Source organism: Ambystoma mexicanum, chromosome 6p (genome assembly GCF_040938575.1).
Source record: "Ambystoma mexicanum isolate Mex_15411 chromosome 6p, UKY_AmexF1_1, whole genome shotgun sequence".
Lineage (NCBI taxonomy): Eukaryota > Metazoa > Chordata > Amphibia > Caudata > Ambystomatidae > Ambystoma > Ambystoma mexicanum.
The window spans coordinates 386684508-386711011 of NC_090935.1; the positions used below are offsets into that span (position 1 = coordinate 386684508).

The 26504-nt window shown below is 42.2% G+C and overlaps 1 protein-coding gene across 1 annotated transcript in view; it reads right to left on the reverse strand.

The window, feature by feature from the left end:
* The window catches only part of C9 (complement C9), a 189477-nt gene that overhangs the window by 107634 nt on the left and 55339 nt on the right, over positions 1–26504 (reverse strand). The window contains exon 3 of the mRNA XM_069627168.1: positions 14762–14906. Within this exon, the coding sequence (XP_069483269.1) occupies positions 14762–14906 (145 nt within the window). The remainder of the gene's footprint in view (positions 1–14761; positions 14907–26504) is intronic.

Here is a 26504-nt window from a genome sequence, read left to right on the forward strand (position 1 = left end):
GTCCTCCCAAGTGTAGGTGATCAATCCACATTCCTGGTGCCCTTAAAGGTTCCCCCATCTGTCTTTCTTGTCTCCTCAGGCACTGGAATCTGGGCCTCTACTTCTCATCCTCTATTCCAGAGAAGGAACCTTTGTTCAGGGCCTATGGGCCATGCTACGGCTGACGGGGTAGAAGCTTGGATGGGATACCAATGTGCAAATCCCAGGAGCTTCCAGCCAAGGTTTTACTTCATACATCTCACCAGCTTGCTGTCTCACAGTACTGCCTTTACTCCCAAAGTCCCATTTCTTGCCTTCCTTCTCTTTGGCCAATGACAATTCCATACCTGAGGGGACCTCTCCTGCACCTTCTGTGTGGTATTGACACCAAGGTTTATTTTGACCAGATTGCTCCTTGAATCAAACCACAAATTATCAAACTTCCTAAACCCAATACTTATATTTGTAATTATTTAGCAGTGCCCACCCTTCGCCGTTTTTCTGTTTATAAGACGTTTGCCATATTTTGTAAGAAATTACACAGAAATACAAAACATTGATCCTGTTTAAAATTGACTAGTTCATGATAATAAAAGCAAAATCAGACAGCTCTTTTGCTTCACTTTGTGAATAGGGCTTTTTAGATGTTTCTGAATAGCCATTCTCATTGTCATATCTAACTCCCACGGAAGGATGTGCTAAGTTCCACAGAGGAATGTCCTAATCAGCACGGCACCCTGAAAGAGGGCCCACTGTTTGAACCACTGCAATACCTCCCCACTGTTTTTGGAAGGGCAAGTGCCTTCTGTTGATGTTTGGTAGCCTAGTAACATGGACCTTGTGACCTTGTGACCCATGCAAATTAGTCCATGCCCAAGCTATTTGCCAATTTCACACTGATACTGTTGGAAACGTACAGAAATATGGCTTCAGTGGGAGAACATCTGCACACATTCCTGCCACAGACTAGATTTAGCTCTCGCTCCATACTGTGTGGGGTCAGAAACGTGAGGCAGGCAACTATGTGTAGGTTTTCCAAAAGATGCAATTTTATTCACTCAAAAGGTTGGAGTAATGCCTCATCATCCCATTCCTGATGAGTATAGCGCTCCCTAAAATAAACTAAGTAAAACACTCTAACGAAAGGTTTCTGTCCCTCACACTTGTACATACACCAACTCATTAAGGTAATATATGGCAGTTCAAAGGCAACATATGTAATAGTTAAATTATGATAACGGTCTCTCCGTATAGCCTGGGGGAATTTCCCTTCCCCAGATTCAAGCAGGATTCTGTTCAACAGTTCCAAAGAATAAGGAAATCCCATCTTGTATCAAAGTTCCAATATAGTTCTTTTGATTTCCACTTAGCAAAAACATATTAAGAAAAACAACCTTCTTTGCATGAACCAAAAGCAATTCCTGAATTCAGTAGAATTCATATAAATTGTCTGTCAGGATTCTTCTGCAACCACATATTTGTTTAGAAATGATTATACACTTCTGCTGCAGTTTATACAACACTCTTCAGCAATTATGTGTTAACATCACTTCATCAACTTCTACCTGGGCTACTTCCATGCCAGGCCTACTACTTCAAAGTTCTTTGTTCGGGTATACGCACCTGCCTGAACAGAATAACGCATTACCACAACCTCTGACCTGGTGTACTCCGTTGCTAGGTTGGAAAATTACAAACGACTAGTGCTTCTGTGGTTGAGATCAGCTTACAACAATTTTGCAATGTCTGTTGCATCACAACACAAAGTTTTAAGCATTTCCTTAGGGAAGAAAACATTTACATTGGTGCTCTATTTTACACTTTGGTGATTTCCAAAACCTCTGCAAGTTATGCTCCACCCATTCTAAATATCCTTTCGGGCAGCCTTCTTGCCACATTTGTTTCCCCACTTCTTCATTAACCAAATACTGACAATAATATGGTCTCACTCTGACTCTTCTTTGGTTTTGGCATTGAAGGTTTACACCAGCTTCTTTTATGTACTTCAACAATGGGCAATATGATATACAAACTTTAGGACTCTCATTTGCCCGCTTTTGTCTTTGGCAGTAATAGTTAGTTTTAAATTGCCTGGTTTTGACTTTCTTTTGGCTTGGGCAATGGTAGCTTGTATTGGGTTCTGGATTTATTGCCCCATCTCGTTGCCCAAACATAGGGTTTTCAAATAAACCCATATGCTGCACCTAGAGACACTTGTGTACAGGCGCGTTATAAATGACTTATCATATCATATGCTTAAAAGTCATTTTGTTTTTACAAAATAATGTTTCCTCTGCTTTCTGCCATTTCGGCATTCAAAATTGCCTATTTTAGTGTTTTTCTCTCTACCCATTTGCTTTTTGGTGTTAAAGTACTTGTTCTGAGCACGCAAGTGGTTAAGGAGCGCTCCAGTTTCACTTTAGCTTAGTGAACTCACCGGGTATGGTGTACACGTCCGTTTCCCTCGCTGCTATTAGGTCCCCTGGCTCAGCTGCACCTCGCAGTCAGTCACCTACTACTTCCAGTCTGCCGCTGCCCGTGCCGCTCGCATGCAGAGCTTCCTCTACCCCAAAGGATCTCCAGTGCTCATCTGCCACCATCGACAGCCTTGTTATGGGGAAAGCTTTTAAAAACGTTCACTTCCCACTGCACAGCCTCTGCAATCCAGGTCTCCAGGGGGAAAGCTTTGCTCTCCAACGCTTCCCACTGCGCAACCTCTCCAATTAAGTTTTCTGGAGGTGTAGACCCTCTCAGGACCGGCTACTGCTCAACACTGGACAGTGGTCCCGGAGTCTTCTCTGTCTGACAGTTAATGCTTCTGCTGCAACTCCTGCACCTACGACTACAGCTCTGCTCCTTCTTACTCATGGCTTGTACCTGAGGGGGCCTTTTAAGCCTCCAAGGTTCCTTCAGCTGTGGGTAATTTCAATTAGCAAGCTGCACTTTGCAGTTTGGTTCCTCTGTAGCCCTCATTTCTTCGTACCAGTACCATGGGGATTATGGGACTTGGAGTTTATAATGCAAATATCAGTTTCCTTCCTTTGGGTTTTGATCTTGTGGTCAGTGGTCAGTCAAAATGTCGAAAATACAATGTAGCATGACAATAATGTCGAAAAATAAATGTAGAAAAAAAAATGTCGAATTCCCTCTTTTTTAATTATATATTTATTTTGGGGTCCGGGAATAAAAAAAAATGGGTAAAACAAAAAGAAAAAATAGGGAGGTTGGGGGGGAACCCCCCCCATTTCGAATAAAAAAACGTCATAAAATAAAATTCGACATTTTTTTTTTCGACATTTTTTTTTCTACATTTTGACTTTCTACATTATGACTATAAACCCTTGTGGTCATTTCCGTTCCTAGTTTTATTCCCTACAGGAATATCATAAGAATCAATCACAAATTTGGTTTTACAGAGAAATAAAGGTCTTCAGAGTCCATATTGATATTATCCAGACTCCTTTTCACTGCACCTTTGGGAGTTGGGGACCTTCCAGCTCTATTAGTCTATATGGTTTTAAAAGGGTTTTCACTCTTCCTAATGCATAAGGGTTGATGAATAGTTTCACCCACATTAAGATGTTGAACTTGGGGAGCTAAATGATCTTTCTGACAACAAGCCATTACATACTTTGGCATTGCTGATCTTTCTTCCCTAAAGGAAAACAAATACAGCATCACCCAACAGAGTCCTCCTGTTTCCCTGGGCCCTTTCTCCTCCCAGGCGTTCCTCCCGCAGAACATCACCCCCAAGTTCAGAATCAGGATCAGAAAGCACCCTCTTCTCTCCATAGCCTTCTAAATAAAATATTATATTCTTCTAATTGTATCACTACCATAGATTCCAAAAAGTGCATCACCTTGTTGTACAACCCTCCCTTAACTGCTACTATGCCAAGTCCAATGCAGATGGACATAAATACGCTGCTGTAGTATGACATCAAGTAGACAGCTCTACATGACACCATAAGCCATAGTGTCCATAACATGGCCTCTTTTGCTGCATTTGTGTAGCATGGGGGCAGTTAAGATTATAGTATCCCTCATGCATATAACTGGGCCAAGTCTTGTAAGAAATTCAGTGAAGCCACAAATCCACACGCACACATTGGCAACATAGAAGGTTGACACTTGCCCACTTCTTGAATGGTGGGGGGTGGGGCGAGACATGATGCTGGTGGTGGTCCGCTGGATTGAAGTGTACCAGTGGCACTCTTTAACTAACCTGGCTATGATGCCTATGCAGTACATAACCCCACTTTGCAAATGCCCTCTTATACAAATAAAGTACATGAACCAAGTTAAAGGGGTCACCAAAACAAGGACATTTAAAGTCTGGCTTTAACACTATTCAGTCAGACATGGGCCACATGTCAGGGCGCCCTTTTTGTTTCAATGCAGAATTGTTGTTCATACTTTGAACATAGAGTGCTGGGAGCATGAACAAGACTCCCACATTCTAGGAAAAGGAAAAGACTGCTGCTATGGAAATCGAAAGAGAGCAAAGCCACTAGTTAGGAAGGATTTTCTTTTTGCTGTTTTCCTGCCAGAGACTTCTTTGGGACACGCTTTCTTTTTGCTTGTTTTGAACCCTGTCCCGGCATTTTGGAGGTAATTAAAGCCTTCTACCTTACTTCCTTTCCTGTTTGCTCATTCTTATGGGAAAATTGATTAGTCCCTAAGACTATCAGTACTGGCAGACTATGCAGCTTTGTGAATTCTTGTATTGTTACAATTGCACATATCACCTTACAGTGAAGAGCAGTTAGGATGCTTTGTATCCTCAAATCTCAAGCTGGTGGCATCTGTGATATTTTTACAATTTTTGTTACATTTTATTCGTACACCTTCACATTTACCGCAAAGAGCTACTAAAGAAAGCTAGCATCCTAAGATGGCTGTACCATGAAGGCTTTTCTTTGGCCTTCTTCCTGCGTTCTCAGGTCAGGAAATCCTGGGGATAGGAGTATATGTGTATATGCGTATGTGTGTATATGTGTATATGTGTATATGTGCCTATGTGTGTGCGTGTGTGTGTGTGTGTGTGTCAGTGTGTGTGCGTCACAGTGTGTCACTGTCTAGTGCCAATCAACATCTCTGGTGCCTGAAAATCTGCTTCTGGGCAGATGTTGCGGCCACTGTCGGTTTAAAAAATGCAGATCCTTACCATTTGTGGGCTTGGGCATGCTCCCATTCTGAATCCTGGATAAAAGCAGGGCTCCTGCAACTGATCATCATTGAAGCCAATACTTCCATGAGGAAGAGAAGTCAGTTGATGACTCCTGCTGTTGACCAGCATCGATTCCAGTATTTGGACCAGTGAATCTCTGCTCTTCTTTCTTGACCTCAAGAAGGCATTCTTGGTGCTTCAACCTGTGGGAACAACTCCTGCTCGATGACAACCTCTTTCCTGGGCAACTGCGGGGCAGCCGTTGCCATTCTGAGCAGAGCCCTGGAACTTCGCAGATCTGCAGCTTGTGCCACAAATCGCCTGTTCCTGCATTCCAGCCATCTCACACCAAGGGAAACTGTGCTGGGCCTGCACCTGTGCACACCATTGGATGATCACCTGTTGCTGGCTGGCCATGGTGACCTTCGTTGAATCTTGTTGTCTTCATGTCCTGTGTCCATCTGTTTCGCAGAAGTCTTTGACTTTCTTCATTTGGGTCTTCTACTAGAAGCTATCTGTAACCGATTCCTAAGTACCCAGACCAACAAAACTAAATTTTGCAAAAACAATGTATCACTTAAGTCTAGACGACCCTCATAAAAGGAACCTAGACACAAGAACAAGCCTGCAACCAAGTCTGGAACCTCCACACATAGTATCCAGAGAACTGTGAACCAGGGGGGTAAGTCTACATACCTGTGGTTTCCCCCCTGTCTCCCAGAGGGTAATCGTGGCATACAGTCCTGATCCTAAATCGCTCCGACTTATCCTTTGCTGGTTGAACCTGCATTTCCAGATCCCTCCCTAGGCCTATCCTAGTGGTTTGGGTATTGAGTTGAGTCCTGATCTGAACTTTATCTAACTTTTTAATAACTCTTAATAATGTTATGTTATGTTATGTTATTTTGCACTTATATAGCGCCTTATATACCATTGGTATGGTCTGAAGGCGCTGGTAGGTTGAACGCCCTTGGGAACCGAAGTCCTGGTCAGTAGAGGGAGTAGAGAGAGTCCAAAGGTGCGTGTGCGCACCAGGTATGTGTGCAGCTGGTGTGGAATTCCTGTGGCAGCTGCTTCCTAGCGGTAGGTGTGGTGGCTGATAGATCAGGAGTATGTGTTCGATCTGGCCAGAATTATCCAGACCGAGAGTGGCAGCGTTAGGCCTGAGGAGAACGCTTGGCTAGGGGTGTGAGACCAGCAATGTTTACTTAGAGTGATGGGGAGTGAGCGGCAGATGTTGATATGAGAACAGTTATACCGAATGGTGTCGTAGTATCTCTGTGTTCTAGTTGAATGGTGGTGTAAGGAGAGAGTAAGCGTGGGGTGTGATAAGAGGTATGCTTTCACACTCAGCGCCTCTCCACACTCAGCGCCTCTCCACACTCAGCGCCTCTCCACACACAGCCGCTCTCCACACACAGCCGCTCTGCTTGTTCTTCCCCTCTGCACTCTCTTCCGCTCTGCAGGCTCCTCCGTTCTCCACTCTCTTACTATCTTCCGTTCTCTTCATTCATCATTTCCCCACGCCCCTCTGCTCTCCATACTCAGCTGCTCTCCACATTCAACCATTCTCTATACTCGTCCGCCCTGCCCACTCATTCGCTCTCCGTACTCGTCGGTTCTCTACACTCATCCGCCCTTCATACTCATCGGCTCTCCATATTCATCCGCCAACCGCATTAATCCTCTACACTCGTCCACACTCATCAGCTCTCCACACTCATCCGTTTTCCAGACTCATCTGTTCTTCGTACTCATCCGTTCTCCACACTCATCTGCCCTCTACACTCATCCGCCCTCTACACTCATCTGTTCTCCACACTCATCCGCCAACCGCCTTAATCCTCTACATTCGTCCGCTATACAGCCTCTTCCGCTATACAGCCTCTTCCGCTCTCCACACTCTTCCGGTCTCCACACTCATCCGATCTCCACACTCATCTGCTCTCAGCACTCATCCCCCCCTCCATACTCATTGGCCCTCCACACTCATCCGCCCTCCACACTCATTGGCCAACTGCAATAATCCTCTATACTTGTCCACATTCATCTGCTCTACACAGTCTTCCGCTCTATACACTCATCTGCTCCATACACTCATCCGTTTTCCAGACTCATCCGCTCTCCATACTCATATGCTCTCCACACTCATCCGCCCTCCACACTCATCCGCCCTCCACACTCATGGGTCCTACACACTCATGGGTCCTACACACTCATGGGTCCTACACACTCATCCGCCAACTGCATTAATCCTCTACATTCATTCCTACTCATCTGCTCTACACACTTATCCGCTCTACGCACTCATCCGCTCTACGCACTCATCCGCTCATCCGCTCTCAGCGCTCATCATTACATTGCTCGTTTAGTACTGTTTGTCTTTATAGTTTACATTCGAGATTGTTTAGCTGTACATTTCTTGCATCAGGTCGATTGCTTGGTCGGTGTTATTGTGATGAAGCTAGTTTGGAACCGTTTAGTCTTAGGGGAAGAGTCAGGTTTTCAGTAGTTTGCGGAAGGCCGTTAAGTCTTCAGTTAGGCGGATGTGGGATGGGAGCGAGTTCCACAGGGTTGGGGCCAGGGCTGAGAATGATGATCCGCCTAACCTGATTGAGTTTGTCTTAGGAATTACTAGGAGGCCGGCTGAGCTTGATCTTAGGGTGCGAGTGGGGTGGTAAGGTATTAGCTTGTCTTGAAGATATTGAGGTCCAGTTTTATGCAGTGCTCGATGGGAGAGGCATAAGGTTTTGAAAGCCACCCTACGGGCTACTGGAAGCCAGTGCAGTGTCTTAAGGGCTGGGGATACGTGGTCTCTTGGACCAAGCGCAAGTAGCATTTTTGGTGCCGCGTTTTGTGCTCTTGGCATTGGCACTGCAAATCTCTATAGAAGAGTATATATATATACTTTGGAACTGGTGATTTTTGGGCACATGGCTCCAAACCATCTTATGATTGTACTTTATTACAATGCATCCGAGTACCTATCTGTGTTTCACTGGTCTTTGAATCAAATGATATCGCATTTCTCATATGGGTGATTGTATGTATCTGTTTTATATGTGATGTGATAAAATTTACCTGGAGGTTTTATCTGCTTAACATGTAAACTAAAGACTTAATACATCATTATATGTTCATACTTACTTACCTAACTTGAATTACAGGTGTTGCTCTGTATGGACTACTTGTAGCCCTAGACGACTTGCACCCTTCCTGAGACTAAGCCTTGCTGTTCTGCTACGTTACCTTGAAGTCAGCCTTCGTAGATCCATTTTCTAACACCATCTGTCATATAGCTGAGTGTCACAAGAGTCACAACACAAATACTTAAAACATATTTTATTGTGCATATGAATGTGTTCATCAAAGCACAAGCAAATATAAATGTCAGGATGGCCTGTCCTCAAAGGTTGCACCTGTTCAAGAGTTCTCCTACTTAAATTTAAAATAATGTGTGGTACCTCCATAGCACACAGTCTCAGTGGGTCTTTCTCCTAAAAAGAATACAGCTGGTCTCTTCTCGGTTTCCTCCTTTTGATTCTTTAGAGGTTGTTGTGTCTGTGCCACTAGCCACAGAAACAGCTGAAGCTTTGCGTTTAGCCCCAGATTCCAAAAAGCCACTGCTCTCTGCCCTCAATACCTTCTTGCTACTCCTATTCTATTCCTCCTGCTGCCGCCTGACATTTTCTTGGATCTCTGACTTGCAATGATTGAATTGCTCACAGATATCACATCATAAAAATCAGTTTATTTAAAACTGCAATTCATCTTTGTACTTTTGGAAAAACACAGTAGATACACCACAAAACGCCGGTTGGCTATGAAATGGGAATTGCGTGTAGGTGTCTATAGTCAACCTGGGAGGATAGCTCTGGGGCAATGCGTTTGTCTGACACGCAGAGCAATGCAGGCTGAAATCCCAGTCCTGCGCTTAGAGACTGGTCTATGGAAATATAGTGCGTTATAAAAGATTAATTGTAGTCCTATTTAGGTCCACCTCCATTGTGTGCTGACCGAACATCACATGCCCATTTCTCTCCTCCTCTGGAAAACCCTCATTCTTGTGATGCAACACTTATACCAAGTACTTTTTTGTCATTTAAGTCATTTGTGCTCCTCTCCCCCTTATCTAAGTTACAGCATAACTTTTATTTTGTAATCCAAAAGATGGAGTGATTTAACTGTTTCTAGGAGTTTTCAGAAGCTAAAATATCGAAGTGGTCAGTAGCTTTTGAGACCATCACAGCGTTGGTGATATGCTCTGAATTGCTTAATGAGGTACAACATAGCTGTTGAATTCATGTCTCTCTGATATATACAGGCTTGGTTATTGGCACATAAATGTAGTGCACATTATTTTGTTGTTAAGCGTATGTCACGCAAATATTGGTGTACACGCTACATGGCATGCCACTTGTTATATTAGGTTAGAATGTCGATTCCTAGGCCTTGGTACTTGTTTTCAGAGCACTAAATAATCTAACAACAAATGTATCTGGTGTAGGGTTTTATTAATTTGTCTCATCGAAATCTGGAGTAAAATTAATGGGGCAGCTCCTGCCCACATCACATACATCCTCTCACAGGTGCATGTCTCGCGTGTATAACAGGAGTGACAGAAAGTGAACTGGTTACCCCTCTCTTAGATCTACGCAATTCTCGTGCAACAACATTTACCTTCAGCGTGCCAGCTTTATTTTCCACACTGGTTTTTCCCAATATACTTTATTCAAAATCTCATCATTCTAAAAACATATTTCATATAGTAACAAAAAACAATTTTGACATATAGCCAACAAGATGATTAGAAAAGAATACTGTGGAAGAAGGGAGTCAAAATCTCTAAGTCCCTTTTTATGTTCATAAAGAATATTGTACAGAACTATGCAAGTTACACAGCTATGTACTAACCCCATCACACAAAAACAATAGTTGGTGTATGTTTTTTTGAAAAAAGTGAATAGCATCCAACAAATATTTTTGTTGGCTTCATGTCAAAATTGTTTTTCGTTTATATATGAAATATGCTTTTAGAATGAGATTTTCAATAAAGTATATTGGGAAAAACCAGTGTGGAAAAGAAAGCTGGCACGCTGAAGGTAAATGTTGTTGCACGAGAATTGCGTAGATCTAAGAACGGTTCACCAGTTCACTCCTGATTTTAGGAACTTCCCATCATCGAATAGGTCTCTCGAAGAAAAAAAAAACAGGAAAGTACTACATATAGCTACTCGCGTGTATAACATCCATTCGATGGTTTTGTCTGAAATAGTCGCAGTCTGCATTGTGCACATCCCAGCTGAGACTCATTACAACCATGTGAATTCAATACAGGAGAAGCGATGCTCAAATCTGGTCGCAGCCACAAGAAACACATGCAGCTGTCACCACCTCCAAGTAGGACAGCCAATTGAAAGAGCTGAGTCCCTGTTTGGGAAGAATGCAGTGTGGTGTGGGTCGAAGGATTTGGTCAGAGAGTTAGTGTTGGAGGAGATGGAGGCAAGCAGAAGGAGGCAAGAGTAAAAACGCAAGGCGAAAAGGAAGAGCTGAGAAGAATGGAGGAATTAAGTTGTGGGTGAGAGAAACGGAGTTAGAAAGAGACACATTAGAGAGGAGATAGGAGGTCTATATAAAGGAAATGGAGAGAACATCAGTGTAGAGCTGAAAGGTGGTGACGAGAGAGAAAGAGAGGGAACATTCGAGAGGAGACTGTATTCAGAAGTGTAGATGAGGCTGTGAAGGAGGTGGGAGGTGAGGATAAACAATGATTGATACAGAAAGAAGTGGTAGAGGATCGGGAGGAGGTAAACACACTGTGTGACAGGAGTGCACGTGGGCAGGGATGGAAGTAGGGGCATCAAAGAGGAAGACAGATTTAAGTGCAAGGAGAGGAGGTTCAGGTCTCAATCATGCTGATCGTATCACATAACGACATACGAAGACATTGGTAAAGAACAACAGTTACAGAATAATTGTCATTCATGTAATTAAAATTCATACAAGAACAGTGCTTGTTAACTTGCTGTCATCTTCGATTTCCCCAGTGGATTCCTTACAATTCTTAACATAACACACAGTTTACTTATTGGTGGGTCAAAATAAGTCAATGGCAACATACAAAGCGTGAGAGATGCCCACCCATAAGCGCAAAGCTCTGCGCCAATTAACAGTTTGCTGATGGGGAAAAGATCCAAAAGCAACTTTCCGAAGTGCAACCTGGCACTGAGCATCTTGTTCATGGAGCAAGATGCAATAAGCAAGCCAACTTGAGCATGGGCACTGGGCCCATAACCGGTGGACCCTGGGCATTTTGCCACTTCCAAATTGTCCAAAGCCATGTTGCCCTTGTGCAAGTGGCTTAAGTACATGATGCCCATGAGGAAGATGCATGGTGCACACCAGACAACATGCATGAACACACAGGCGCATACATCAGTGGGAGTGATTAATAGAACTTTTTACCAACCTACACGAGCAAACTGTGCATTCAAGCTTGAAAAGGGTATATGTTGAGCATGTGATAATTCCCTAAGAGTATTTGAGAATGGATAAATGTGCATGTTGTGTGGTGGAATTGCCATGAATGCACACAATTACACACCGTAATTGATGTGCATCCCTGATTTTCAAAGGTATGAGTCAGTTACTAGATTATTTTTGCCTACACTTAATCTGTAGACCATGCACAGAGTGCAATTTAAGAAAGAGATGGACGGTTTCAGATTTCTACTTGTTGCCTGGCACAACAACGCTTATGCAAATCACAAGCATAGGCACACTGTGCATGTGTACCTTTACAACCCAAATTCAGGGGCTTGAACGTGTACAGAGATTTCTATAGGAGGATTGATCCTTAAAGGCCCCACCTGTAGAATGTATTTATTTATTTTTAATACATTTTTTACGTTTGTATAGCGCACAAGCAGCCCTTGGGCATCGCAGCGCTGTTACTTGTGGGGAGCTTAGTTACAAGAGAAAATACCCATTGGCTAGGCATTTACAGCATTTCCAGGTTAGACATTTATATAATTCAGGCACAGGTAATGTAGAAAAATAGAGATTGTAATTTAGTACAGTTATGCAGTCATGTGGGATTTGAAGAGCTGGGTTAGGAGAAGAGCATGGTTTTCATGGCTTTTTGGAATGCCATGTGTGATTCTTCCGTACGTAGGGGTGGTGGTAGGGCATTCCATTGTAAGGAGGCTAGGTACGGGAAGCTAGTATCTCCTGCTCTAACCCTTTTGACCAAAGGAACCATAAGCATATTGGTATATGAGTCCTGTTGGTCTTGTCGATGTGGCAGGGTGCATCCTTTGTGATAGGTAGGAGGGTGCTGTCTGGTGGATGCACTTATGGGTTAGTGCCAATATTTTGAATATTATCCGTTCTCTGATTGGGAGCCAGTGGGCTCGTTTCCTTGCTGCCGTGATATGTTCCCTTTTTGGGATACCCCTTGCTGCACGTAGTGCACTGTTCTGGATGACTTGCAGTTTTTCTAGGTTTTTTGTGGATGTTCCCAGGAAGAGGACATTGCAGTATGATATGATAAGATAGTTCATTTATATAGCGCCTATACACAATGTGTTTCAAAGCGCCTATACACAATGTGTAGTCTAGCTTTGAGCCGGTTATGGCTCTTGCTATGTTGGTGCAAATGTCCTTAGAGAGGAATGGTCTGGCTGCATTCAGGAGCTTGGCATGGTATGCTACCGAGGAGGCAATCGCATTAACTTGCCTTGTCATGGATAAATTGGAGTCTAGTTAAACTCCCAGTGTTTTCACTGCTTCTGATACAGGGATTCTAATGGAATCGATGGTGAAGTGGCTGAATTGACTGTCAAGATTCTTAAGAGTGTCTGTGGAACCTACAAGGAGAAGTTCAGTCTTGTTCAAGTTCAGACATAGGCCATTGGCTGCCATCCAAGTCTGGATGGTAGTGTAGATGTTGTTGAAAGTTCTGGAGTCAGTGTCATAGTTGCCTGTAAGTGTGAGTAGGATCGGAGTATCATCCGCGTAGTTGGTGTAGGATATACCTAGGGCGTCAAGGATGAGAAAAAGGGGTCATGTGAAAATGTTGTAGAGAGTGGGCGAGAGGCAGGATCCTTGTGGCACACAGCAGAGCAGGATAGTTGGAGATGCAGAAGCTGAATCAGAGAATACTTGCATGGTCATTCCTTGCTAGGAAGTATTTGGAGAGAATTTGGCTGTAGAGGTCAGCTGGTGGCAGAGTACGTTGTGGTCAACAAGATCGAAGGCCGCGGAGAGGTTGAGTAGTAGGAGTAGGGCAGGTTTACCTTGGTCTCTGGTGTCGTCCATCTGTTTTTTTAGGTCAAGTAGGGCAGTTTCAGTCCCATGCCCAGGGTGGAAGCCCGATTAGCGCAGCCCTAGGAGTTTCTTCTCCTCTATGAATTGTTGCACCTGTAAGTAGGCAGCTTTGTCCAGTATTTTCAGTAAAAATGGAATGGTAGTAATAGGCCTGTAATTGTTCGGTGATGTGGGGTCGAGAGAGTTTTTTTTTTTTAAAGAGGGTGGACCCAGACTTTCTTGAGGTATGAAGGAACCTTCCCTGAGGCAAAGGAAGCATTGAAGAAGGCTGTCAGAAATGGAGTCAGGGTACTGGCACAGAATGGGTTCCTTTATCTCACAGGGAAGTGGGGCAAGGGATGACTCCTTACTACTTAGGGGCACACACTCAATCCTCTCTTATTCAAGAGAATCCTCTTATTCAAAGAGGATTGGTCAATCAGCAGCAACAAGTGGTACAGACAGTCTCCTCTATATAAACAATCACACTCAATAAATGACTCACTCACATCCCTCCCACATCATGCAGGCTTGTCGGAGAGTGAAAAGCATGTGAAGGTTGGAGAGCCATGCCCTTTGTGAATTGAAGCAGCATCCAATTTGTGCAGGGAACTCTTTGTCATTGATGAATTTTGCACCAAATCAAATGACCTTTACGGAAAAAGCAGTAAACAACTATTTGAATACAGGAATAGTAACACTACACATTAACATGTCTGGCATGAATGTAAACAGACATTGGAATGCATGGATGTTTGTGTTTTCTAACTATATTAGTATAAATCACATCTGCATAGATTTATTCACTAATAATGCATGCATGCCCACTGATGGAAGCACTGTGTTACCTGCAGGTCAACCCCCCCAGCTTCACATTTAATGTCAGAGAAGAACATTTCTCCTCCATGATCTTTCTTTTAATTAATCAAGGAATCAATAACTGGTCCTTAGGAATATTTTGGTGTGGCAGATAACAGCCCCCCATTTTGAAATAGTGGCCATGCCTCCGATGCTCTGAGAGCTGTTGAAGATGAGCGGTTTGAAGGATCAGGATAAAGGCCCAAGGTCAATAGTGCTTCTGAATACAGTTATTACTGATAAAATGAATACACTGCAACAGTAGGATTGAGCAGTTGCACAACGAAGCCAGATTTTCGCTTTTTTGGTTGGTTAATATTTGGGTGGGTGGGGACTTTTGAATGGCCATCTTGCTAGTTTCCCCATTACTCTTTGCTCTCGCTCAACCAACCAGCACCCATTCCACTCCCATCCTGATATGGTCCCAAACAATGACTCCGATCTTACCAGAATCACACTCAAAATCATTGCCGCAGTCGGTGGGCTCTTTTTGGCAAGGTTGGGCAGGTTTGCAACTTCTTGTGTCTCCCAGGGATTCCAGACATCTTCTGCCGCCATACTGACCAAATCGCTCAATGCTCCGCGAGCGAAACTGAAGGGGGTAGGAAAAAGGAAGCGCTCTGTTAAACAAGTACTTCTTTATTCAGAAATCCCAATCCACATGGGTTAACTATTACCCATAGCTAGAGTACTACACTACATAATACTTTTCACCATACCCACATAGCAATTCTCAATGTATTATACCAAGCACTTTGGCCTACCGTAACTACCATTACAGTCACCTGTACAAAACCAAAACGGTTAACCTGGAATTGTACTCCTTTGTTCCTGTAAATGATTATCTGAATTGTCTTGCCACCATAGTTTGTAGATGTACCTCAGCAACAACACTAATATATATATTCTGAAACAACTTCTTGGCCTCACCCCTTCGACTGTTATTGCCTTTCCTCTGTACTCGTTTTGCTCAATAGTATACCGTAACATGGACACCGTAACATTTCATGGCACCTTGTTTGGTCTCCAGTTATGTTTTATTTACCCTTGCCTGGAGCTTTGAAACGGCATTCCAGACAACTGGCACATTAAAAAACACAACAAATAGGAACATATCTCACTTTGGCAACACCGCAGTCAGATTTATTCAATCTAATTTAATGAATATATAATATTATTTTTACAGGGTTAAAGTTGGTGTAAGTAAGGTTTCCTAAAGCAGCACTTGCGTTGTGGTTAGCAAATCCAATATTTCCAATCTTTGTATTGTATTTTGTTATTTATATAGCACTCTTTCCCCACTTGTGTGGCCTCAATGCTCAAGGGTTCCACAAAAGATTTACTTTTGGGGTGTGGGGGGGCAGAGGTGTAATAGGGGGGCTATAGTTCGTTGCAAAGTACATGCAGTTTCGTAAATGAAAAACAGTAGAATACAATGACATCTATTTGCCAAGTAATGATAAAAACAAGCTCAAACCATGCTGCATAACCCCATTAGAAGTATAAAACAGGTAGTCATACCCGAGAGAATATGATGCCAAAACATTTCGATAAGCAGCATCCAGAAGACAGGAATCTGATTTCTATAATACTTAATGTAAGTGTAATCAATGAATTCATCTTGTATAACGTGCTTAATATCCAAGCGCAGGACTGGCCTCTGCATGGTCTTTCTTCCAAGACAAACGTCCTGAGCTATTCTCCCACCCGTCCTAAGAGGCATTGAGTTAGCAGGTGCCGGGTGCTTTCTAAGCTCACGCTGTTGCTGCATAGACTACGGCACCTTTCTTCTCGAGGAAAACTCAACCTTGCTCCTATTACTAACAATGATGCCAGCAAGTTAAAACGAAACTGCATACAAACATCTAAATAAATGAAGTATTGCATATTTTTGATGATGTTGTATTTGGAAAATGTCAAACGTGCGCTCCGAGAAAGATTTCTGTTTTATGGCCCAATCCCATGTTCTAGCTCTAGTCTTGATCGGAGAGATTAATGTTGGAGCAGACACATTCCAACCAGGAACCCAATCTATGTTTTCATGAATTATATCCACGTTTTTGTGGAAGCCTTTCCGGATTGCTTGGCTGGTCCCAGTGTGCCCAAAAGTGTATCGTTCTCAGTGATACATATTTGTATAGACAATACACTATGCCTGATATGATATGATATGATAGGTTATTTATAGCGCGCTTAATACCCAGAGGTTTCTAAGCACAGACCCGGGGATCGAACCTGTTTTGCTCCATGTGGTCTTGCTTCCAAGGCGAGCTGTTGACACAGATTGTTGTCATGCTGTGACAAAAACTGTTGGCATGCTCTGGGATAAATGTGGATTGCATTTCATTGATTATTGATATACTTTGTGTCCAAAGGAAACCATCCAATAGGTTTGGTTTAGCCAAAGTAAAGCGTACTTAATATATTTAACACAAGAACCAACACCATGGCCTGCTTTAGGCATGAGGACAACTCTTATGCTAAAATGAAAAATGTGTTCACATTGTGTAAAGAGAAGGTCCTCAATTGCAAAGGAAGTAAGCTTGAATTATTACAAAGGTTATGGGACCATATGCATGGTTTCAGTGAACCTATGTAGACCTCTAACCATATTGCTGGGAGTGAGGATGATGAGGGCTAAGGCAGCTGTCCAAGCTCCTCAGAAGGAGGAATATGAGACTTCTGATGAGGAGGATGTTAGTTCACCCCCCTCTCCTTCTCATGCCTCTACGTTACTGCCTTCCATGAGCTCCGAGATATATAAGGAACTGGATACAAGGCAATACCTGTCGGAAAACAATTTGAAAATGTGGGAAATGGGGAAGAATCTTAACCCGTCTGTAAAAGGCAGTTTTCTGGACCGTTCTTCTTTTTTCCAGGTCTTCTGAATCTACAGCTTCCAGGTTTCCAGAATTAGTCAGTCAGTATGACATGAAGTGTGACATTGTTGAATGGCTGAAAACATTTGACCTCACTTGTAAAATGGTTGGTCTGTGTGAGAGTGAAAGAATACCCTGGGTTCTTTTTAGACTTTCCAAGAGAGACTACCAAGTACTCTTGAATTTGCATGAAGTACAAAGAAATAACTGGGAGAGGGTAAAATAAGCTCTCATAGATAGATATAAGAAGAAAACTTCTCAATGTCTAAACCCCTTAATGGACTCTGAGAATAGAGGTAGGTCTCCTCATGCCTTAAGAAATCTTTCAATACTGAGTATAGCAGAAAATCTGTAGCTGTTGGCTCAGCTGAGCCCCCTTGTAAAAAGGCTCAGGCTTTTAACCTTGAAGTAAGAAAGGTCCCCTTAGGAGACCCCTCCTTAGAGATACAAGGCATTAACTGCCTCTCTGAAGGGCACTTGGGTGTGACACCCATAACTTCAAATAGGGCCAAAGCCCCTAGGCCCACAAAGCTAGAGGTCACTCCTGTGACCCCCACCTTTAGCAGTCTCTTAAAAAAGAACACATGCAGTGGAAGTGGTTCAACTAGTTCCCAGAAACTTAAAAACGCCTGTCCTAGTACCAATATGGTGTAATGCCATTAACCAGGTCACTGGTGTTCACCCCACCTTCAGTTAACACTGAGGTGAAAGAACCTCTTGAACACCTACCTGGAGTGGATGTGGATGGAAACTTAAATGTTCCTGTCCAATCTATAACACTGTGTAAAAACTTTGTTGAAGCTGTCAAGAACCTTGGTGTTCATGTCACACATCCTGTGTGGTGTATGTCCTTTAGAATAAAGCCCCTTCAGTTAAAACTGTAGTGGCTGAACCCTTTGAACACCCACTTACAGTGGAAGTAGTTCCTTAAACTGTAAACATGGATACACCTGAAAACCCACTTACAGTGGAGGTGATCCAGATGGATGTAAAACGTTTAGGTATTTTTAACAAACCTAAGTAGACAAGGAGTTTCCTTGACCCCAAGGTAGGAACTGCGTTTTCTCCTTTAGTTCGGAGTGCCCTGAATGAAATTTCCAGGCCAGAAAAACTGAAAACCAAAAAGAGTTATAAGAAACCTAAGCATAGCTTTCTTACTAGGCCTTCTAATAACAAGCCTGTGACTCCAACTACTCCTACAGGAGAAATGGATAGGTGTTCTGACAAAACTAGACTATTAGGGAAATGGGAGTCTAAACCATGTTCCACCATTTCAGTTCCAATTCTAAAGTCATTGGCCCACACTGCTTCTGAGGAAGGGGTGGATAGACAAGTTGGAGACCTAACTAGGCCTTTGAGGACTGGTAAACCTCAAAGCTGATGTAAATCCAGAAAATATATGTCAAAGGCTAAACACCTTGACATTGTGGGATCTTCTGCTGAAGACCCCCTGGTAAATCCTAGTGTTAGAAAGGAAACCCCTAACCAAGGTATAAACAGATCTAAGAGGAAGTGGAAGGATGTACAATGCTTTGCCACAACCCCTCCAACTAGGATACCCGAGACCCAACCGGCTCCTGTGAGAGAGGTGGTGAGCAATGCTGGAGACCCTTCTAGGTCTAAGGGATTTCTTTATAAGAACCCTTTTAAAAAGCCTATTGTAGGTTCAGAGGTTGTCACAACTTCTGAGGGACGGTTTAATCAGATCCCCTATACATTAGACAAGGGCAGAGTGCCCAACACTACTTGTAGGTCATATAGTTTGCAAATTATAACTAATATTAAAATAAGTATCACAGCAAGGGTTACAAAAAGATTGCTAGTTGACTCAGCAAACAGTTTAACCGACTTGAAACAAGAGATCCATCCTGTTGAGGATTAGATCCTCCTGTTATTTAGTCTGGGGGGGGACGAGTGTTAGGTAAGATTTTCACAGACCTGGTAAATCTTCCTGACCTGGGTCAACCCCAGAACTTTTTGCTTTACTAGTGGGATATTTTTCCTTAATACCTCACTGAGTGGGAACGTTTTTCCACACTCACATAATCTTTAACTCTTTTTATGCGTGTCATTTTTTTGACTCTCCATAATGTCTTTTTATAGTTATCCTCTTTAACAACCTATTGGCAATAAAGTGCCTGTTGTTGCTGGGTTGCCCTAGGGGCAATTAATTGCCATTAAATAAGCAGTTTTGTCACAGATTGATGACACAAGGCCCAGCCGCACACGTACAAATGTAATAGGAATGCAAACCCAGTGTGTTGCACCATCGTTGTCCTTTTGGTTTATTATGAAATTTCAAATTATCATTTCACATTTTGATAGGTGTCTAAGCCACTTAGGTGTTGATACTGATAGCTTGTATTGGAATAACAAAATATTGTGCTCAGCAGGTGGTTCCATGGGCTTTCGAAGTCCCAGCGACCTCTTAATCATATGGTAGTTACAAAACAAATGGGAAACAAAACACATATCGAGCTGGGCATCACCTTAACATGGGGGAAAAAGCAAGGGTTTCTCCCACTTTAAACTCCATTCACTGCAGAAAAGAAGTAGGTCAGGAATGCAATCCTGCAAGGCCCCTTTGTCTGAAGGGCCATACATTGGAAATGAAAAACCGACACATGCTCAAACATTGAAAGGTAGTTTCCCTCGCTGAGAAGTTACATTTCAAGCAAATGTTTTGCAGTTCATAATGTATCCACACGTAGTGTATGTATAATGAGTGGATCCCAGCATTAAAAAAAAAATAATAATGCTATTGTAGACAGAACCCAAAATGTTAGATTCAAAAGGCACACAGGTTGAGAAGCAGAGGGATATGCTTTTTCACACCTTCCCTGCGCAGTAAGGTTTTTCACATGCACAGTGGTATGCATTTTCCAATGTGAATAGCAGACTCAAGTTTTTCCAATTACAATGTGTATAAGCATCTTCCTGGCAGTCACTGCAGAAGTTATGCAGTGATTGTAATGGCCCACCTGACTTAGAAAAACACTGTGCACAAGTGTGTGGAGACTAAAATATGGTCAGAGGTGGCTGCCTGTTTCTGCAGCCTCCCTGTTGTGCTAGAAAGCTAACTAGGTTAACCCGAGTTGCTTAGGCCTACTTGTATGCATATGGTGGAGCTAATACAGAAATATTCCCTAAGCTTCCAAGGTCCAAAAGTATCCTAGCTGTGCCTCATATTTGTCAGTATCTTAATGACTTGCATACAAAGTGGCAAATACAAAAATATTTTACCACTGTTCCAATAGTGAGGTTTCCACTGTTGACTGGGCTGGCCTCTTCTTAAATAATGGGTACCAATCATTTCTGCTCAGCCATCCAAAATTGCTATACATGATACCTTTGTCTTTACCCCTTTGGGGATCTAAACGTTGATCTAAATGTATGCACATGATTACTTTTAGATCTGCAGATAGAAATGCATGAACATTAAAAGGTAGCATACAGAGTGCTGCTTTAACTGCACATTCATTAGTAACTGCTTAGGAATAAAAGAAATAAAAAATAGGCCAATTATTCCCACTTCAGTAATTTGGGTGTAGGCTTCATAAAATTAAACTGACCTTTTTTAGAGTTATGACAAATGCCAGTCAATTGTTGCCAATTATTTCTGTAATGTAGCATTCCGCGTCTTGAGGAAGCTTTTGCTATTTTGGGTCTCTATTTATAATGGTGATGTTACATTGGCCGTTATGACATTACGCGTTCAAAGCGTCATGACGTTTGTTCACAAAATGGGACTGTTACTGTCAAAATTAATTTAGACCGTATTAATATAATCCATATTAATCATCCTATAGTCAGCTTGATGTAGGGAGGCACCCTGTGGGGATCAATGAGCTTGTTACAAGCAAGCTCATTGGCCCTCGCCGGCACCTTACCTCACCGAAAAGGCTCTGAAGCCTCTGCTTCACCGACGCGGCTCAGGGCTTCCTTCTTTTACTGGCTGCCAGGGAAAGGGAGAAGGGACTATGCGTAGTTCCTTCTCCCAATCCCTGGTGGCCATTTTCTTTATTTTTTTTTCTCGCGTCAAGAAAATGGTTGCAGCGGCATTTCTCGACTCGAGAAAAATTGCAATTAGTACTCCGGTATGACGTGCCGGTGTACTAATGGCAATATGACCCTCGGAGGGGGGCATTACTGGTCGGGTAATGCCCCTGGTGCTCCGTTAAAGCACTTGCTTTACTCTGGCTTCCAACTATGGCCCCGGGGGCATTACCCAATCAGTAACGGCCCCCCTCCAAGGGTCATATTGCCTAATTAAGAATGAGTAGTGAGTGAACTGATAGGAAATTGCATTAATTGGGATATTTCTTCATTTCACATGTATAATTGTCTTGAGGATCATTTTTCATACATAACATATTCCATTGGTTATCTATGATTTATTGTTCATGCAATCTATGCCGTTTAGCAGGCTAATGTAACCCTTTCCCAGTACAGCCATAATCCTCCACAGATAAACAAGCATTTCCTGGTCGGTTTTCAGTCCCAGATGGGTGGTTCAAAGTTCACAGATGGTCCTAGCTTCATGTTGGCCTAGTACAGCTTCCAGATCACCTAGTCGCAGATCCAGCAGTATGTGTTTAATGCCAAAGAATTTAATTTGATCCTTCTTCTCCATCTGGCATTCTTTGACTAATGTTTGGCCAATGGTATCATGTGATTCAATGTGGTTAATATGTTCAGATGTTTTTCTGATTCTCACTCTCGGCTCTCTGATGGCTCTTCCAACACCTAATTTGTTGCATGCACACACGATAATGTAAATAACAAATTGTATTAGACAATTAATTACATGAGTGATATGAATTTCTTGTTTGTCCTTGGTTGTATACATTTGAACGTTGTTGAGAGCATGTTTGCACATGTTACACTGAGAACATTTAAAGAAACCTTTAATTAGGTTGACCGGGTACGACATGTACTGGAACTCCTAAAAATAGGGCTTATTCTGGCTATTGGTTTCTCTGAAATGTAGTTTTCATGTCATCATCCAACCTTACAAGCTGCCAAGCTTCTAATCTTTGTGCTGAAATACATGTGTGTGGTGGATCTTCAAATCTGACTTGTTTGACATTTGGATATGTGTCGCCTCTCCGGTAGCACTTGATCTGTTCTAAGAAAGCTTTCTTGGTTGTATTTGTGTCACTAGGGGTTCTGTCTAGCACTGTGGATTCCCGCCTACTGCATTGTCCTTCCGTGTCGCTGTCAATGTCCGAGTTACATGTTGAAGACCCAGGTGTGCTCTATCTGGATGTATATTTGGCTTTGTCATCGTACGTTGGTTGGAAAGTATAAACTCTGTCTTGTCTATAACCTCTGTCTTCCCTAAATACCTCAGCTTCACTTCATCCTGGTGTTTTCGAATACCATCTAATAATTTGAAATGTTTCTTCAGTGGTTTTGGGTGCATCCTGGTCATGAATCTCTTTTTCTAATATGTTTATGTCCTTTTCAATTCTTATGTTCCCTGTCTGCATGTTCTACCAAACGTTTTATCATTCTTTTTGAACTTTTGGTCAAATTGTGTGCCCATGTTCTGCCAATCATCTGAGTTATTAAAATTGGGAAAAATCATTATTCTCAAACCTTGTGATATCTGCTCATTGTCCAAGTAATTTTTTTGGAATATTTTTTAATCTCCTTGATGGAGAATATTTTAACGGGTCCAATTTTTTGATATAACAAATCTCACATTAAAGGCAAGCCAGAATTTCATTTGTATAGTATTTAATACATTTATGCAAGGGACAGTTCTGACTGATGCGAGTTTCATGTGTACAAAATATACATCTCCTACACGTACATGCCCAATTTCTTGCGGAAGATGTAAATGGATTCTGTGCATGCATGAATTATAGATACTTTTTTTTATTGTGACATGGTTTTTTATTAAAACCTTGCATAAAGGCCAACAGTATACAAAACTATAGATATACATTTTTTAAACTTCAATATCTCAGAATTAGCCAGCTCCATTTTCAAACTTTTTTAGGACACTAGGTCCCGAGGAATTCTAAGTGCATGCCAAAACTCCAAAAATCGTAGTGGACAATTGAGATATTTGGATTGAAACATTCTTTTCCCTGTGAGAAATCCCCAAGTTAAACGGTGTTCAAAATAATAGCCGGTCAAGTGGCACAGCGAGTAGAGCGCCCGCTTTGACACCCGTGCAGAGCCTGTTAACGCAGGTTCGAATCCCGGCGGGGCCAAACTCAGCCTTTCATCCTTCCGAGGTCGAAAAGCAGCGCTCAGATACCTGAGGGTTTGTAGCGCTATATAAAAGCCTAATTATTATTATTATTATTAAAAGGAAAACACTAGCTTTCCATGTATGGGAGAATGCCTCCAAATTGTACTATGGCAATTCTTCAGAATTTTCCATGGTAGGTTCAACATTTAGTTGGAAATGTTGTTTTCTGAAATGCTATAGAAAATAAGTCTTAACCTTAAATACATATTTACAAATGAGTAGGATAATCTATTTGAGCCAAGTCACACATTCCACAACACCACCTAGTAGGCGTCACAGGAAGTTAATCTCCATTTCAAAGCCACATCAGCAAGGCATTGTGTTCGTGCAAATTAGCCCAAATGCAAGTCTTTTGCTTGAGGACATTTTTATTAGTCTTAGAGGGCAGTGCTATTTTATACATAGTTTAATCAGTCCATGGCAGACATGTTGCAAGACAACTACATACCTGGTTTCACACTTATTAGGGATCACCAGAGCAGTATAGGTGACAGCCTTGTGGTTCAACAAACCACAAGGCTGTCAAGACTGCACTGATGATCCCTTGGAAGGGTATGTAGTTGTCTTTCAGGTATGCAAAATGTCTGTCTTAGTTACATTTAGTTAACATACTGCCTATAAATTAAATACCAAACCAATGTTAAGATGCATTTACAATAGATACACTGTTGCAATTGGCAAGTGGAGAGGAAAACAGTTTGTAGCAGTACCACAAGCCTCAGATGGACCAACGGAAAACAGCAAATGCCAAACAAATAACTTCAGATGTCCATCTCTAGCTCCTGAAGAGAACTTCAATCAACATCAAAGGCATGTGACGAAAGGCACTTAGTTATGGGAAGTTTTACGTAATAAGAGAATTCCTCAATAAGTTAAAATAGGTAAAGTCAATAGGTAATCATGGTTATGGGGAAAACTACTTGTGACCTCTAAGATCCTCGTTTTGAAAAGGCCCTTGAAAAGCAATACAAGGAGGAAGCCTACGGATTAGTCGAGGACTATGTGATGGGGCAGATATTTTAAATGTTGCTGCTATAGGAAAATAATTCTGTTAAGGACATTGGTTCAGGAGTTCAGTATTCTGAATCAGATGAGGTGTTTCTGCAATTTCTTAAAAATTCATCAACGGGTGAATTCACACTATAAGCAATATGTGCAAATATACAATTGAGGCGTAAAAGCAGGATCTTAAGAAAACCTTTTTTAAAAAGGTCAATCACTACGTGTCTGGCTACCCATTCATAAAATTGGGTGGTATTGACACAAATGTGATATTTCAACAGTAGATATATATGCCGCAAGAAAAGGAGGCATGGATTCCTCCAAGTAGGTGTTGCAGAAAACAACCACCAAGGGTTAATTACATGCATGTCAAAAGGGAAGTGTTTATTAGGTTAACACTACCTATAAGTGAAGGACCAAATGAGAAGTCTCTGTCCCGATGGGCTGTTCGCACAAAATGGTGGTTGGGCTGCCCAGGAACTTGATGAGTCTTTGTCTTCCAATATATGCAGATTTAGGTCTTTAAATCATGGTCCACTTCATGTTGATCTGCAACAGTATTTTATTTTTTACATTTATAAAGTGCACTAGCAGCCCAGGGGCATCGAGGGTCTGTTGCATGAGAGTGACTTAGTTACATGGACAGTAATATGCTCTAGGCTACTGTGAGCGTAATGTAACATATTACAGTGCAGACTTCGAGACGATACATAAGGGTGGTTACAGGATACAGTATCATACAGAGCAGGTGAAAGCTACGGCCCTTTCATACAAACAGTAGGGATTTAACAGCTCTACGGAACGCTAGGTGTGAATCTATGCTCCTGCTCGAGCTCTCTGTGCTCTGGGCTTTGTGATTGGGTTGATTTTCGCAGTCCTGGTGGGACTGCATGTGATAGGTTTAGTGATTCTCTGTGACAGGTACAAGGGGGCAGGTACAGTGCCACACTACTGAATAAAACACACATGTCATTTGGGGTAACTAGGGAAGCAATGGTGTATTGACAAGACATTTTTCCTAGCTAATGAGACAGGTAATGCCCTTTTGAGCATCATGATCGTCCTCCTTTGTTGCCTAGTATATTTTTGATTGGCCAGTGTTAACATAGTACTGATTGTCCCCTTTAGTATTTTTTAAATTTAAAATGGCCCAGGGATCACTGCAGGTCTTTAGGTACAATTTGATGATTTGAAATGTGAACAATACTGATTTTTTTATCTTTACTTTTGGATGAGCATTTCTATCATGAAAATTAATTGTTTCACAAAAAATTGTACTATGGAAAACGTGTTTCCCTATTGGGATCAGTGACGTTACTGTAGGGCATCAATTGGCCCATTGTGATGCTGTTCCTCCTGCACACACAGCACTGGTCTGTATGGTAAGCATGGTTTGTGGCTTCCATGAGCACATACCTGACCTTTGCTTACATCCTCTCTGGTAGGGTTCCAATGATTCAGTGACCCTCTGCATTTGTAAGCTTTCACTTTTTAGGGCTCAAACGGTGGGAATGGGAGGCCGGCATGTACAGATTGCATCCAGCTTGTTGATTGGCCAAAGTGGGTAGGTATGTATAGCCATGAAACTTTGTTACATATGGCCTACTGTCATCTTGTCTCAAAGGAGAGGGTTCAAACCCACTCCTCAAATCAAGAGCAGGTTTCCTCATCATAACAGTGGCGAAACTTAGAGGCAGTTCTCAGCCACAGTTGGGGAAGCAGTGCTGAAGCTATGCAGTCAGCCTAACCCAAATTAAGGGCAATATGTTTTGTAACAAAGAAAGAGGGATTCAACAACCTCATTTACCATCTCAATCAGAGCTAAGGCTGCATTTAAAGGTTTGTCTCCCTTTTTTATTTTAATGCCATCCTGGCACAACTCTAGCTTTATTATGAAATTAATGGCGTGTTAACAGTGTCCAAGTGAAGGGCATGTTTGAACATGTTCTTAGTCAAAGTCCAGACCCGACGTATTAACTCACTCATACAATCCCCATGTGTTTTTTAAATGTACACTGCCTGGCTCAGGTGGCAGTGCGTGCTT